Source organism: Chiloscyllium plagiosum, unplaced genomic scaffold (genome assembly GCF_037043375.1).
Source record: "Chiloscyllium plagiosum isolate Xiang-an unplaced genomic scaffold, Cpla_swu_hap1 HiC_scaffold_47, whole genome shotgun sequence".
Taxonomy (NCBI): domain Eukaryota; kingdom Metazoa; phylum Chordata; class Chondrichthyes; order Orectolobiformes; family Hemiscylliidae; genus Chiloscyllium; species Chiloscyllium plagiosum.
In genome coordinates, this window is record NW_028270185.1 from 4759367 (window position 1) to 4775682 (window position 16316).

The 16316-nt window shown below is 41.7% G+C and overlaps 1 protein-coding gene across 1 annotated transcript in view; it reads left to right on the top strand.

Annotated features, from left to right (window-relative positions):
* LOC122542683 (cytochrome P450 2C18-like) overlaps positions 1 to 15078 on the top strand; it is a 30171-nt gene extending 15093 nt beyond the window's left edge. The window contains exons 4-9 of the mRNA XM_043680660.2: positions 127 to 287; positions 3533 to 3709; positions 4014 to 4155; positions 12022 to 12209; positions 12554 to 12695; positions 14708 to 15078. Coding sequence (XP_043536595.2) covers positions 127 to 287; positions 3533 to 3709; positions 4014 to 4155; positions 12022 to 12209; positions 12554 to 12695; positions 14708 to 14889 — 992 coding nt within the window. The 3' untranslated portion in view covers positions 14890 to 15078. The remainder of the gene's footprint in view (positions 1 to 126; positions 288 to 3532; positions 3710 to 4013; positions 4156 to 12021; positions 12210 to 12553; positions 12696 to 14707) is intronic.
* The last annotated feature ends 1238 nt before the right edge of the window (positions 15079 to 16316 follow it).

Genomic DNA, 16316 nt, shown 5'->3' on the forward strand with positions numbered 1-16316 from the left:
GTTGACATTTTTTTTAAAACACAGGGTCGTCTTATTTTTAATAACTATTAATTGTTAATGTCTGCTTCTGAGTTGCTTGTATATCACTATATAACTTTCTAACGCCTTCTCTTTCAATGATATCAGAGCTCCCATTTAACCCAGATTTTCTGCTGAGATGCGCAGTGTCAAATATCATCTGTTCCATTGTCTTTGGAGACCGGTTTGAATATGAAGATGAAAGGTTTCTAACATTGATGGAAAGAACGGAAGGAATTAGCAATGCTTTCAGCAAACCTGGAGTGCAGGTACTTTAACTCTTTTGCAATTGTTATTGAAACTATTTCCAAACTAGATACATTTCCAGATTACATTCAAATATTGATTCAATAAAGAAATTGTGAAGACATATATGGGAGACAAATGGAACTTGCATGGAGGATTTCATTTCGTGAGGCTTAGCAAGATCTCTAACCGCATCTTACCAAACACACTTCATTAACTACTTACCCTATGCTGTCCTTCTCCCCTGATTGTAGCTAAACGCTGTTACTGGAAGAACTTGCCACTTACCAGATATCCATCAAGAGACTGGTATCTCTTTCATTCATGCCATCTTTAAAAGGCTGCCGTACACCCAGCCAAATGTTGGCAATCTGGCAATACTTATTACTGGTAATGTAATGGAACAGCAGCCATCAAACTGTACTGTTCACGGCACATAGCCATGATTGACACTCCCTTGCACATCCAACCCCAATCTCTCATCGTAGTTGTGTTTATCCACCAGACCACACAGTGTACCTGTCTTAAGCCACATCCCATCCTGTCACCCTGAGTCACCTATACTCTATCCCAATGTAGACCCACATCTTATTGTTCTTGATGAAAGGCTTTTGCCCAAAATGTCAATTCTCCTGCTCCTCGGATGCTGCCTGTAATGCTGTGCTTTTCCAACACCACACTCTCGACCTACATCTTATCGTTGTCCAGTATGGGATCATTACAGAAATGCAACGATTGGACAATTACAAACATGAGCTTTTACTTATAGCCAGCAAAAACAAATACAAACAAAACGAATGGAGGATCGGTTCGGCCCCACATACATACTAAATGCGAGCATGATGACCAATCCTTATTTTACGGTCCTCTGTGGCTGCTGCACTCAGCTCTCATCTACTACATCCAGTGTGAATCAAGTCCCATCTGATTTGTAACACCTGATGTAGCTGAGCACTGTCATGCACAAAGAGAGCTTCAACCTTCTAATGTCCTCATCATCCTTCTTGGAAGATTGCTTCTGTTCCCCCAATTTCCTTAGCAATCAACACATCACCTTGGTGTTTGCTGCACTAGTGCAAAGCACAACATGCTAGGAAGATCCAATAACACACTGTCCAGAATATAGCTGCAGGGCTCCCAGACTAGTCCAAACAATGGAACTGCCTTGGCCCTGGTCATCCGTAAAGTGATCGAAGGTGTCATCAATAGTGTTATCAAGCAGCATTTGCTCAGCAATAATCTGCTTAGTGATGCCCAGTTTCGGTTCCACCAGGGCCACTCAGGTGTTGACTTCATTACAGCCTTGGTTCAAACATGGACAAAAGAGCTGAATTCCAGAGGTGAGGTCAGAGTTACAGCCCTTGACAGCAAAGCTGCATTTGAGTGAGTATAACATAAAGGAGTCCTAGCAAAACTGGAATCAGTAGGTAGCGGGGGCAAACTCTCCACTGGTTAGAGTCATACTTGGCACATAGGAAGATGGTCATGATTGTTGGACGTCAGTCATCTCAGCTCCAGGACATCTCTGCAGGAATTCCTCAGGATAGTGCCCTATGCCCAACCACCTTCACTTGCTTTATCAAAGCCATTTGATACATACATGAATAGGAAAGGTTTGGAGGGATATGGGCCAGGAGCAGATAGGTGGGACTAGTTTAGCTTGGGAATATGGTCAGCATGGACTAGTTAGACCGAAAGGTCTGTTTCCATGCTGTATGACTCTAAGATGTCTAAGAAGACTATTCTTGCAACAGAAGGTCAGAAATTAGGATATTTACCAATGATTACACAATGTTCATCACTGTTTGCAACTCCTCCAATATTGAAGCAGTCACGTTCAAGTGCAGCAAGATCTGGACAACGTCCAGGCTTGAGCTAACAAATCACAAGTAGCATTCACACCAAGTGCCAGGCTATGATCATCACCAATAAGAGACAACCTAACTACTGCCCCATAACATTCAATGCTGTTGTCATCACAAAATCCCCCACTACCAATACCCTGGGGGGTTATCATTGACCAGAAACTTAACTGGACTCACCACATAAACACCATGGCCAAAAAAGCAGGTCAGAGGTTGAGAATACTGTGGTGGGTAACTTGCCTCCTGACTCCCCAAAGCCTGTCCCTCATCTACAAGGCACAAGTCAGGAGCGTGATGGAATACTCCCTACTTGCCTGGATGTGTGCAGCTCCAGCAACACTTAAGAATCTTGACACCATCCAGGACCAAGTGAGCCTGCTTGATTGGCACTATAGCCACAAGCATCCACTCCCTCCACTACTGACGCTCAGTAGCAGCAGTGTGTACCATCTACAAGATGCACTGCAGAAATTCACCAAAAATCCTCAGACACCACCATCCAAACCCACAACCACTTCAATATAGAAGGAAAAGGACAGCAGATATATGGGAACACCAACCATGCAAGTTTCCCTCCAAGCTACTCACCATCCTGACTTGGAAACATATCACTGTTCTTTCATTGTCGTTGGTCAAAATCATGGAATTCACTCCCTAAGGACATTGTGGGTTATCAACAGCGTGTAGACTGCAGCAGTTCAAGAAGGCAGCTCACCACCACCTTCTCAAGGGGCAACTAGGGACAGGCAATAAATGCTGGCCCAGCCAGCGACGCTTACATCCCACAAATAAATAAAGAAAGGACAGCAAACAAACCCTGGTTCTACAGCGAAGCAACATCGTGCATACTAAAGTAAGGGTTCCACCTGCTGAACTAAATGCATGTTAAACAGCTTAAATAGCATTCTGTAGATAGCTAAATGATGACTTAATAAATTGATCAAATTAAAGATCTGCAGTCATGCCATATATAATTGTGAATAGTGGTGGCTGTTAAAATAACTAATGAAGGGTCATGACATTCATGACAATGGCAAAACACAGCGTGTAAATGCAAAAGGCAAGTTTGAGCATTCCTAACTAACTTTAGCTAGATGTGCTAGATACATTGGTATCCTCTATCCTCTGTGCCAAGAGATTGCTTGCTGAAATCCCATCCATTTTTTATTATAATGTAGTCTCATATCACACCTTTATTTTAAACAATGTGAAGAAGATGAGCCAGTAAACCTTTCTCAAATTTCCCTATCTTCAATCAGGATTGAATCCCAATTGATCATCACCAGACCAGGAGGTAAAACTGTTTTTGAAACAGTATCCCACTAACTGTTCACCACTAACCTTTTGCCTCTTGCTTGCCAGAAGCACTAACTTATTAGTGAAAATATTGTTTGTTTTTGCAGATGTACAATAATTTCCCAAAGATCATGGATTTCCTGCCTGGGTCTCATCACAAGATACTCCAAAACATGGCAGACTTGAAAACCTTTGTGAATCAAATGATCCAAAGCCACAGAGGAAGTTTACAGAAAGATTTCCCCAGGGATTACATCGACAGTTTCCTTATTAAGATGGATGAGGTATTGAAAGTACTTTCAAATCTGAATCTGTATGTTTCCAATTTTTGTGTCTTGTCTCCTGCCAGTAAGACATGGTTTTCCTGGACGCTGATCTGGTGAATCCAACAGGCTTAAAGTTAGGTTATTACCAGCTAAACAAAACAGGCCCACATTTTGGAAACTTGTCATTAATACTCCACTGGCATTATATATAAGCAGCTAAAAAAGTTCAATTTGCATAAAGGCACAATTTGTCTTTGACAAACATTAACAGTAACTAAGGCCTTTTAAGCTTTTGAAGTAAATTTGATATGCTTTCCTTCAGGAGAAACACAAACCTGACTCAGAATTCATTGATGAGAATTTATTGATGTCAGTGATAAATTTATTTCTGGCTGGAACTGAATCAACCAGCACAACACTGCAATGGGCTATCCAGATTCTGGTGAAATTTCCACATATTCAGGGTAAGCAGTATTATTTGAAAATAATTCATGGATTTTCACTGTATTTTACTGTAAAATGCAAGTGGCAATCGTTCAATTCAAATCATTCAATTCAGTTTAATTCAAGCAGCCCTGAGATGCGGCCTGGTCCAAACTGTAAGTTCAGTGTCTGTATCTGTGTTTAAAGTTTCCTCCCTGCAGCATTTCAGTGCTGGGTGCACTCTGCAATGCAGCTCTGAGCTTCTGAAGCATCTTGACAGTGGATCAGAGAGGTACTATGAGGATGCTGAAGAATTGGCAAGTATTAGATGCCAATGTATGTGGACAAAGGGAGCATGCAACTTCAACTGTTAACGTAATCCGGCACCATTTTGAACAGCTTAAGCATTACAAGGTATAACTGAGAGTCTATCTTTGTTCTGTTGCCTCTGCCGTGAGTTCTCAGCCAGCTTACTAATGACACCTGTGCCGCCACCCTCCTCCATTGTCACACTGCCACCTGCACCAGATCAATCAATGCATGAATCGCCATTCTTTAGATACTATCTCAGCTGGCTTGCTCGCCCACCTAGCACTTGCCTGCTTAGCATTTACCTGTATATTTGCACCATCCATGAATTGCCTTGCTTTCTTTTCTGTGTCAATTAGTAACAACCTGGTAACTTTGTCTTGCTGGTCAGCAGTTCTTGGTCAAGGATGGGGTGAGGTGGGGTGGAATACGTTGCTGTACCACAACTTCCTATGTAAATCTTACACCTACGCCATGTGCCAGCAGTGTTTACACAAACATATAGCAGCCCAGGAGTGGGTCACATCTGTCCAATAGCTTCATAGTAGCTAGACCACGGGGTATGGCCAATACAGTTTGGGATATGTCACAAGTTTGGATGCTTCTTGACTGAGGCTGTCAGGTCAGTTTGTTCAAGGAGGTCAGTCCATCATAGGGGGTAGGAATAAAGTTTGCGTAAAGATTTCTATCCTGGGTGCTGGTTGCCATAGTTGTGGATATGTTTGCCGAGCTGAGAAGTTGATTTACAAATGTCTTGTTCCCTGTCTAAGTGACACCTTCGGTGCTTTTGAGCCTCCTGTGAAGTGGTGCTGTACTGTGTCTTCTGGAATTCATTTGGTTCCGTTCCTGCTGCTTCCAGTTGCTGGTTCTGGTAGTTCATTGTAGTGGTCAGTATATTGGGTCTAGGTCGGTGTGTTTGTTGATGGGAATCCTTGGATGCGTGCCACGCCTCTACAAATTCTCTGGCTGTCCTCTGTTTAGCTTGTCCTTCTGATCATTATGTTGTCCCAGTTAAATTTGTGGTCCTTGTCATGTATGTATGTGTGTGGCTACTAGAGATTGCTGGTCATGGCGTTTAGTGGCTAGTTGGTGTTCGTGGATGTAGACTGCTAGCTTTCTGCCTGTTTGTTCTATATAGTATTTTGTGCAGACTTTGCATGGAATCTTGTAAATTACATATGGGTATAGGATCTTTTGTTCTGGTGAGTTGCTGTCTGAGCGTGGGTGTCGGTTTATGGGCTGTCATGAATTCAAGTGGTGGAGAGGTGTGGCTGTTAGTTCTGAGATGTTTTTTATATAAGGTAGCATGGCTAGTGTGTTGGGTCGTGGCATGTTCTTGTTGCATTGTTTGTCTGCTAGGCATCTGCAGATGAAGTTGCAGGAATATCTGTTCTTGGGAAATAAGGCAGGACAAGTGACTGAGGTGCCAGTTGGGGCTAGTGACCATTATTCTATTAGTTTTAAAATAATAATGGAAAAGGATAGACATGATCTAAGAGTTAAAGTTCTAAATTGGAGGAAGGCCAATTTTGATGACATTAGGCAAGGACTTTCAGAAGTGGGTTGGGGGGGGACAGATGTTCACAGGTAAAGGGATGGCTGCAAAATGGAAAGCCTTCAAAAATGAGTTAGAGTCCAGAGACAGTATGTTCCTGTTAGGGTAAATGGCAAGGCTGGTAGGTGTAGGGAATACTGATGATTAGAGAAATTGAGGTTTTGGTCAAGAAAAAGAAGGCAGCATATGTCAGGTTTAGACAGCAGAGAGTGAGTGAATCCTTAGAAGAGTTGAGTTTTTTGAAGAAGTAACAAAGAAGATTGATGAGGGCAGAGCAGTAGATGTGATCTATAAGGACTTCAGTAAGGTGTTCGACAAGGTTCCCCATGGGAGACTGATTAGCAAGGTTAGATCTCATGGAATACAGGGAGAACTAGCCATTTGGATACAGAACTGACTCAAAGGTAGAAGACAGAGGGTGGTGGTGGAGGTTTGTTTTTCAGACTGGAGGCCTGTGACCAGTGGAGTGCCACAAGGATCGATGCTGGGCCCTCTACTTTTTGTGATTTACATAAATAATTTGGATGTGAGCATAAGAGGTACAGCTAGTAAGTTTGCAGATGACACCAACTAGCCACAAGGATCGGTGCTGGGCCCTTTACTTTTTGTGATTTACATAAATGATTTGGATGACACCAAAAGTGGACAGCGAAGAGGGTTACCTCAGATTACAACAGGATCTGGACCAGATGGGCCAATGGGCTGAGAAGTGGCCGATGGAGTTTAATTCAGATAAATGCGAGGTGCTGCATTTTGGGAAAACAAATCTTAGCAGGACTTATACACTTAATGGTAAGGTCATAGGGAGTGTTGCTGAACAAAGAGACCTTGGAATGCAGGTTCATAGCTTCTTGAAAGTGGAGTCACAGGTAGATAGGATAGTGAAGAAGGCGTTTGGTATGCTTTCCTTTATTGGTCAGAGTATTGAGTATAGGAGTTGAGAGGTCATGTTGCGGCTGTACAGGACATTGGTTAGGCCATTGTTGGAATATTGCGTGCAATTCTGGTTTCCTTCCGATCGGAAAGATGTTGTGAAACTTGAAAGGGTTCAGAAAAGATTTACAAGGATGTTGCCACGGTTGAAGGATTTGAGCTACAGCGAGAGGCTGAACAGGCTGGGGTTATTTTCCCTGGAGCGCCGGAGGCTGAGGGGTGACATTATAGAGGTTTACAAAATTATGAGGGGGGCATGGATAGGATAAATAGACAAAGTCTTTTCCCTGGGGTTGGGGAGTCCAGAACTAGAGGGCATAGGTTTAGGGTGAGAGGGGAAAGATATAAAAGAGACCTAAGGGGCAACTTTTTCACGCAGAGGGTGGTACATGTATGGAATGAGCTGTCAGAGGATGTGGTGGAGGCTGGTACAGTTGCAACATTTAAAAGGGATTTGGATGGGTATATGAATAGGAAGGGTTTGGAGGGATATGGGCTGGGTGCTGGCAGGTGGGATTAGATTGGGTTGGGATATCTGGTCAGCATGGACGGGTTGGACCGAAGGATCTGTTTCCATGCTGTACATCTCTATGACTCTAAGTATACGTAAGAGGGGAATCAGGACGGCAAAAAGGAGACATGAGATAGCTTTAGCAAATAGGGTTAAGGAGAATCCAAAGGGATTTATAAATACATTAAGGACAAAAGGAGAGAATGGGGACCCTCAAAGATCAACAAGGCCACGTATATGTAAAACCGCAGGAGAAGGGGATGATGCTAAATGAGTATTTTGCAACAGTTTTCACTGTGGAGAAGGATATGGAAGATACAGAATGTGGTGAAAAAAACAGTGACATCTTGAAAAATGTCCATATTACAGAAGAGGTGGTGCTGGGTATCTTAAAATGCATAAAGGTGGATAAAGCCCCAGGACCTGATCAGGTGTACCCTAATACCCTGTGGGAAGCTAGGGAAGTGTTTGCTGGACCACTTGCTGAGATATTTGTATCTTCGATAGACCCAGGTGAGGTTGGCTAACATGGTACCACAATTCAAGAAAGGTGGTAAGGAAGAACTAGAGAACTATAGACCGGTGAGCCTGACATCGGTGGTGGGCAAGTTGTTGGAGGGAAATCGGAAGGGACAGCATTTACATGTATTTGGAAGGGCATGGACTGATTAGGGATAGTTAACACAGCTTTGTGTGTGGGAAATTGTGTCTCACTAACTTAATTTTTTTGAAGAAATAACAAAGAGGATTGATGAGGGCAGAATGATGGGTGTGATCTTGATGGACTTCCATAATGCGTTTGACAAGTTCCTCATGGTAGACTGGTTAGCAAAGTTAGATCACATGGAATACAGAGAGAACTTGCTATGTGGATACAGGATTGGTTCTAAGGTAGAAGACAGAGGGTGGTGGTGGAGGGTTGCTTTTCAGACTGGAGGCCTTTGCCCAGAGGTGTGCCACAAGGATCAGTGCTGAGTCCACTGCTTTTTGTCATTTATATAAATGATTTGGATGTGAACTTAGGAGATATGGTTAGTAAGTTTGCAGATGACATTAAAATTGGAGGCGTAATGGACAGTGAAGAGGTACCTCAGGGTACTTTGCATTCTTTGATCAGATGGGCCAATGGGCTAAGGAGTGGCAGATGGAGTTTAATTTAGATATGTGTGAGATACTGCATTTTGGAAAGGCAAATCAGGGCAGGACTTATATACTTAATGGTAAGGTCCTGGGGAGTGTTGCTAAACAAAGAGTGCTTGGAGTGCAGGTTCATAGTTCCTTGAAAGTGGAGTTGTAGGTAGATAGAATAGTGAAGAAGGCATTTGGTATGTTTATTGGCCTTTATTGGTTAGAGAGTTGGGTTTAAGAGATGGGAGGACATGTTGCGGTTGTACAGGAAATTGGTGAAGGCACTATTGGAATACTGCATGCAATTCTGGTCTCCCTACTGTAGGAAGGGTGTTGTGAAACTTGAAAGGTTCAGAAAAGATTTAAAAGGATTTTTCCAGGGTTGGGCCACTTGAGATATAGGAAGAGGTTGAATAAACTGGGACTATTTTCTCTGAGTGGAGGGGTGACCTTCTCTAAGTTTATAAAATCATGAGGGGCATGGACAAAATGAATAGACAAGGCCTTTTCCCCAGGAAGGCGAGAGACCAAAACTAGAGGGTATAGGTTAAAGGTGTGAGGGGAAAGATTTAAAAGGGACCTAAGGGAAACCTTTTCATACAGAAGGTGGTGTGTGTGTGTGGCATGAGCTGCCACTGGAAGTCGTGGAGGCTTGTACAATTACAACGTTTAAAGGCATCTGGATGGATGTATGAATAGGAAGGGTTTAGAGGAATAATGGGTCAAATGCTGGCAAATGGGACTAGGTTAATTTAGGATATGTGGTCGGCATGGATGATTGGACCAAAGGGTCTGTTTCTGTTCTGTACATTTCTATGACTCTTTAACTCCAAGTGATACCTTATGTAAAGGTACGCTGTCACCAAAGTGCCCTGAAAAGGTTTGCTTGTTCTTTTCCCTCTCCTTATGTCTTGCTGTTGACCCATGTTCTGCAGCTGGAATGGATGCAGCTCTGCTCAGCAGTTGAGCCTGTTCACCTTGGAGGTTTGGTCGGGCAACCCCAGAGGTTTTTGTGTTAGGTCTCCCCATACATGCTGAGGAGGTGCAGATGGATGGTCCCCATCTTCTACTTTCAAGAGTTGGAGAGGGACAAGCAAAGTGGTATACAGCCTGGCCACCTCTGGAGTGTCTGAGAGGAGACTTTTGAGGAGTTTGTGTGTGATTCTTCCTCTAGCATGAGTGCCTTCTTGCACCTCTCAGTCCTTGTAAGGAAGAACCACTGAAGTGCAAATCAGGGTCTCTGTCCTCCTGTCTCAATGTTTTCCTGTCTTGAGGACCAAAGGCCAAGGTGATTGAATGCAAGTTTGTGCATTTTTGCAATAGATTTTCAGGGTGTCCAAGGCAACCCCTACTTCAAGGGATTCATACAATTGCATGCCAGAGACTGCGAGATGTCAATGGCATAGTATCATTCCTGCTGACTCTGGGTTATGAAGGCCATTGCCTCCCAGATACCCATCTGCCACTCCTGTTCTTTCCTGTACATATCACTGAAATCTTTGATTGCTAACACCACAAAATCCTCTGCCTAGGGTTGAGCAGGTGTGTAATCCTCAAGTGTAAGCATCCTGGGGCATTTCTTCCTTGGCCAGCTGCAGAGCTGTTGCAGTTAGGTGCTCACCAACTTGTGCTCCCAAACCTTCTCAGCATAACATTTCCATCAAGGTATCATATTTGAGCTGGTGAGGGTTGCAGGCTACAGCCTTACTGATGTTTCCTCTGAGGCCTCGGTGCTGTCTTCCTCAGAGACCAAGGAGGTGGCTTCTGATAGAATCAGCTATTTCTTCATTGAGGTTGTACTTTCTACTGGTACCTGCTTGACACAAGATTGAAAAAGCCAGCAGAAATGGTGTACAATGAAGGAGACAGTGGGGTTATCATGAGCATTCCTGTGTTATGAAGAATGGTACTTTTTTGGTTGGTGGGACATTGATGATTTAGCATCCATGCTGGAGCGATCTGGACTTCTCTGAGAGATAGAAATCTCTCCACAGTGAGTGAGGAACCTGTCTGACCTCTGTCTGCTCTACTGTCTTCTCCTGGAATGAGAGCAAGTGGGTGGCATGGCTGTTAGGTACTGATGCGGGTAGTCAAAAAACGGTAAGGTATCCTGGGCACTGAGTAGGCATTGGAGCTACCATGCAGGGTAAGATTTATTTTTGGGTGGGGGGGGGGAGGAGGAGGAGAAGGGAAGCAACAACAAATGAGGGAACATGTTAAAGTCAAAGCAATTGCCTTAGTGAGAAGCGGTACAATAGCAGAGATAGAGAGAAAATGAAGTGACAGAGAGAAGAATGTGACACTTACTCTGACAGAGGGGAACAGGTTACTGACCTTCATGTGATACTGCTGGCCACTCCTCCAGACCTTAGATTCCTCACAACTCAGGTCCTGACCTCAGTCCAGACTGTCAGGGTCTGGTATTGTGGCATCCTCTTCCAGTCCTCTGGGAAGAGGACACCCTTCTCAGATGTATTCTCTCCTGTTTTTGTTTTGAGAGGTTTGAGACAGAGGTGCAGAACTTCCTGGTCTATGGCTATACAATAAACAGCTTGTAAGGCCTTGGGACTTCTTTAAAAGTTGGAACTCTAGAAGCAGAATGAATGGGTGGAGTCAGGCTCCCACAGAACCAGGGTTTTTAGTTTAGCTTTCAGTTGTTGGGGTTTTGAGACAATCTGTTTTGCTGACTTTACCAAGGGTATGTTTGTGGGATGTTGCTATATTGGAACAGTTGCTGTTTAGAAGTTAGATAATCTATTATTTTGTTAAGTTTTCCAATAGGGTTAAAGTTATACCAATTATTCCTTCTTTTGTTTGTATTTTAACTGTTAGGTAAGAATAAAGTGTGTTTTGCTTAAAGCTGACTAGTGTCACCAATCAAATTACATCTGGAACACAACACCTTACACTTGTCTTTAAATAAGATAAAAGTTAGGATCTTGACTATCTCCGTGATATCTTTGAAGGGGGTTTAGTCTGGTCCAGAACATCAGGATCACCCCATCTATCAGGATCTTCTGTTGCCAGTCAGAGAATCATGCCACAAAGTTTCAAGTCAGATGAGACTCCTGATGTTAAATCTCCAGAAACTCTTCCAGCTGTTCCCTCAAACCAAATTTTCAAACAATAATGAAATATTATAAATCTTCATCATATTTCACCTTAAATCAGTACAGTTACTTAGCCTTTTGATCCTCCCTTCTTGTAAAAACTTTGAAAAGAAAAGCTTAGTGGACTTAGTCTTGGACTGAAGTCAATGGCTAAACCCATAGTTTTCTTTTTACATAAAGAAAAGCAAACTAGCTTGCAAACAATCAATATTTGTGATTGGATGAGACTATTCTGTGAAATAGGAGTGAAATACTGCAATTTAGACCAATCTATGAAGTGTTACAGAAGACTGAAGTTGGAGGTGCTTGTAAGCTAAATACATTTTTCTAAAATAGATTGTTAAATTACATTTCCGCACAGAGAAAATCTATCAAGAGATTTGTGAGATGATTGGATCCTATCGAAGACCTGCTATTGAAGATCGAGCAAAAATGCCTTACACAGATGCTGTCATTCATGAGGTTCAGCGATACATCGACCTTGTTCCTATGAATATTCCACATATGGCGACAAAAGATGTAGAATTCAGAGGATACCTGATTCCTAAGGTCAGAATCAAACCCATATAATGACATTCCTGGTTGTATGATACCTTTGGCTGTTAAACCATCATATAAGAAATTACTTCAGAAATTTAGTGACAATGTGCACATCATTCTGCACCAGCCTCACAAAAACACACAAGGTGAGTGACTGGTTCCTCTGTTTTCATTGCCTGAGGTTGAAATGAACCATTGATAACAACAAAGTGATCCAAAGTAAGAGATATTTGACGATGGTTGAAATTCTCATCATCATTAGCACTTTAAAATATCATTCTATATGGGGCTTAAACTGAATATTGATGTAAATTCTTGATGTATTGTCTGATCTTATAATGATTCCATTTTAGGGCACTTTTGTGATTACTGTACTTTCCTCCGCTCTGAAAGCCACCAGCCAGTGGGAGACTCCAGACTCCTTTAATCCAAATCACTTCCTTGATGAAAATGGATGCTTCAAACAAAGTGAAAGTTTTATGGCATTCTCTGCAGGTACAGTCTCCTCTCTTTTGCAGAATGATGTCTGTGCTGTTCCCTGACTGACTTCCCTCTACTCCTTGGACTGGTTGCATTACATCTGCAGAAATGACTGTGGCGTGGACTGTAGTGCAACAAATCTTTGACCTTGACTGTCCCTACAGGACAACATCATGTTCAAACCACTGGACTGATATTGGACAATGCCCTTTGCTTACTTTGTTGGTTTTCCTGACTGAAGGCTTCCTTGGTTGTGTGAAATTTTGGGATTCCCCCCTGCTTAGACTTTGAGACATGGCCATTTGGCTGAAGCATGTGCAAAGTGTTTGCTGTTGTACACTGCTGGCACATCGTGCAGGTATGAGATTGATACAACATGAAACTATACAGTAACATGTCCAAGCTGTTACTGATGACTGCTGGCAACCATGACAAGCTGCCTAGCTTTGCATCCGCACAAAAGTGGCAATGCTACACAGAAATATGAACCTCTAAGCTCTGGCTGAGGGGGTCAAAGTGCAAAAAGGCAAGCTAAGGCAATGTTCGGTGCTTACACTTGTTGGCCCGAAGGGCCTGTTTCCACACTGTAAGTAATCTAATCTAATCTAATCATACAAGTAGGTGCAAAATGAGATCCACCTTGGTCCATTTTGCAAGGTTGGTGCCTGTCCCAGCTTAAAGTGTCCTGCCAGCAGCATTACAATAAAAGGTGCCAAAATGCCTTAGAAAGCAAGGAGGTGCAGATCCACATTGTGAGTCAGAAATGAGACATGGTGGTACAGTGAGGTATACGTCCCATGCCAATTTCCATGGATGGGGTGCATGTGGTCATTGCCCATGAAGAACGCCCAAAGATGTTGGTAACTGCTTTCCAAAGTGAAGACCTGGAGTCATCACGTACCCATTTTGACTTTAGTGTCAGAAATTGTCTCCACCTAGTTTCTATTTTGTTAGGTGGCAGAATGGGAAACTGCATCTGAAGTCAATGAGATTCAGTAATAATATATATCCAAATAGGCATCTTGTCACTCACTAGTGAGGTTCTCATCTCACTGAAAACTTGTTTGGAGAATCTTTTATTTCTCAACATCAAGAATCTCATTTCTGCCTATCTCTCTATTTTTCCAACTGACTTATCAATGCCCATGTTTTTCAGGGGAATATTTGCCCATTAACTTTGTTTCTCAATTCACAGATGCTGCCAGACCTGCTGAATTTCTCAACACTTTCTGCTTTTATTTATTAAACATTCATTTATGTACAAAGAATTATGCTGACAACAAATTTATGATTGCCAGTTGGGCTAACAGTGTGGCGCACTTGCATCTAATGGAAACTATATATGTTAATACACAAGGGCCCTGTAGCAACAGAAATTACATATGTTAATGCACAAGGGCCCTGTAGCTCAATAAAGTAGTTGACAGCCATTTTCTGCCTTGACTAAGCAGTCAATTTGCTTGGTTTAAAATTTAACAAAGCTTGGCAATTAACTATCAATCATTATTACACCATACTTTTTTTTAAACAAAGCATCTACCAATCTCAGTCAACTTTGCAACCAATCAGCAGTCTCCTTGGCAATCAATCAGCAATCTTCTCTCAAAGTATAAATGTTGTTTTCTGTTCACTTTGGTAATTCTTACATATTGTCCTGATGAGCACGAGATGAAAATCTAACAATTTGTTTTGCAATAGTCAAAGATGTAAGTGTAATGCAAAAAGGTAGAGTTCAGATAGGAGATCAGCTATGATCTTACTGACAGGTAGAACAAGCCAGAAGGACAAAATGTCCATATCCAGCTCCTATTTTTTATGTTCCTACATAACTATTGTCAAGCAACTTATTGTTGCTAACTGGAATGTTTGATGCTAATACTATTGATCTCACTTTGTTGAGTACAAAATCTCAAGTGGAGAAGTCGAAGAAATAAATCCAACACAATTTTCATGATTGTAACTGATTGGTAGTGGAATGCTGCAAGCAGAATTTAAAGTTTTTTTTCAATACTATCTCTGTTTTGCAGGAAAGAGAATGTGTCTAGGAGCATCCTTGGCTCGGATGGAACTCTTTCTTTTTTTGACCACTCTGTTGCAGAACTTTGTCTTCAACTCTATTACTGATCACGAGGATATTGACATATCACCAGCTACTAGTGGGATCCTGGTTAAACCCCATGTGTACAAATTCTGTGCCATTTCTCGTTAAATAAACTAGGATCTTGATAAATAATTTTAACAGATGACACCAGGAAAAGATGATTCACAAACCTAAGTTTAGAATCACAAGAGCAGTATATTTTGCGTAAAGGAATATTTTTGAGTGCCACGGATCAGTACCTTGTAATGGTGAATATTGTTTTTAAGCAGCCTGTAAATAAAAATAGATGAGAAGTGGTTTTGTTATTGTGTTCCTTTTAATTATTTTTCAATCATCTTTTGAGTTTTGCTGCTAGCACAACTGAATTCATAATTCATGTTTATTTAATCCTGATTTAATTTTTCTAATATCATTACCACCTGCACCTCATCCTCCATCTTCCTTAAACATTGAATGAGTCCAAATCTTCAGTACCTTTTAATTGGCTGGATAGTTGGTTTGCAATGCAGAATGACACCAAAAGTGTGGGTTCAATTCCTGCACTGGATGAGGTTACCATGAAGCACTTTAAAAATTTCAAAACTATACTTGCTTCATCAAAAATATCTTTGTAGTTCGGTTCTTCTTCTCAGCCTCTCCTCTCACCTGAGGCATGATGACCCTCAGGTTAAATCACCACCAGATGTCTCTCTCTCTCTAATGAAAGAGCAGCCCTATGGTCTGGGTGACTTTACCTTTGCTCAAAATAACAGACTTTAGTCACTCAGAAATTATAACTTGACACTTTTTTCTAGCTATTTTCTGAAAAATAAATTTTGCCACTTTTAAAATGCCACAAAATCACTATCATGGAATATTATTCAAAAGGAGGGTTCAGTATTTCAAGGACGAGGCCATACTGTCTTTGGTCCTGCTTTCAAAAATCATTTGTTTCAATTGCTGATTTGTGGCTTTTGTGGAAAAAAATGAAATAGTGGAATAAAATTAGCTGTGGTAAGAATCCTGTACTCCCATTTACATTGAACATAATTTTTCTATTTAGTTATTATAAACCATGAAGTTCCTGTAAACTGTGAAGAGTGAATATTTAGATTCCTCTGGTATGACCATCTGGCTGGTCTCTTTGAGTATCACTAAAAGACTGAAAATCCTCAGATCTCCTAGATATTTGCGACCTAGGACACAGCTTCAACTATTAGATCCACCCAGCTTTTCACATTTTTATGTAGGAATGTTGGGTTCACCAGTAGCTTGAGTTACAAAGCCACATGATGACAATCAGGCCTTTTTCTGGGTTGTCAGGTTTTTTTTTCAGCTTACGTTTTGCAAGTTTTCTAAGTTGCCACATGCATTTCCCGAAATGGAACAAAACAGGCGCACAAGCACCACAAGGTGACTCATTTCCTGGCTCAGAGTTTCCCTATATTTCTGATCTGTACAAATAGTCTGAACAGCAACTCCCTTCAACAATCATGGACTTGTTTCACTGAACGGCTTTGTTGCTTCTTCAATTGAGTTGTTAATTCTTCTGATTT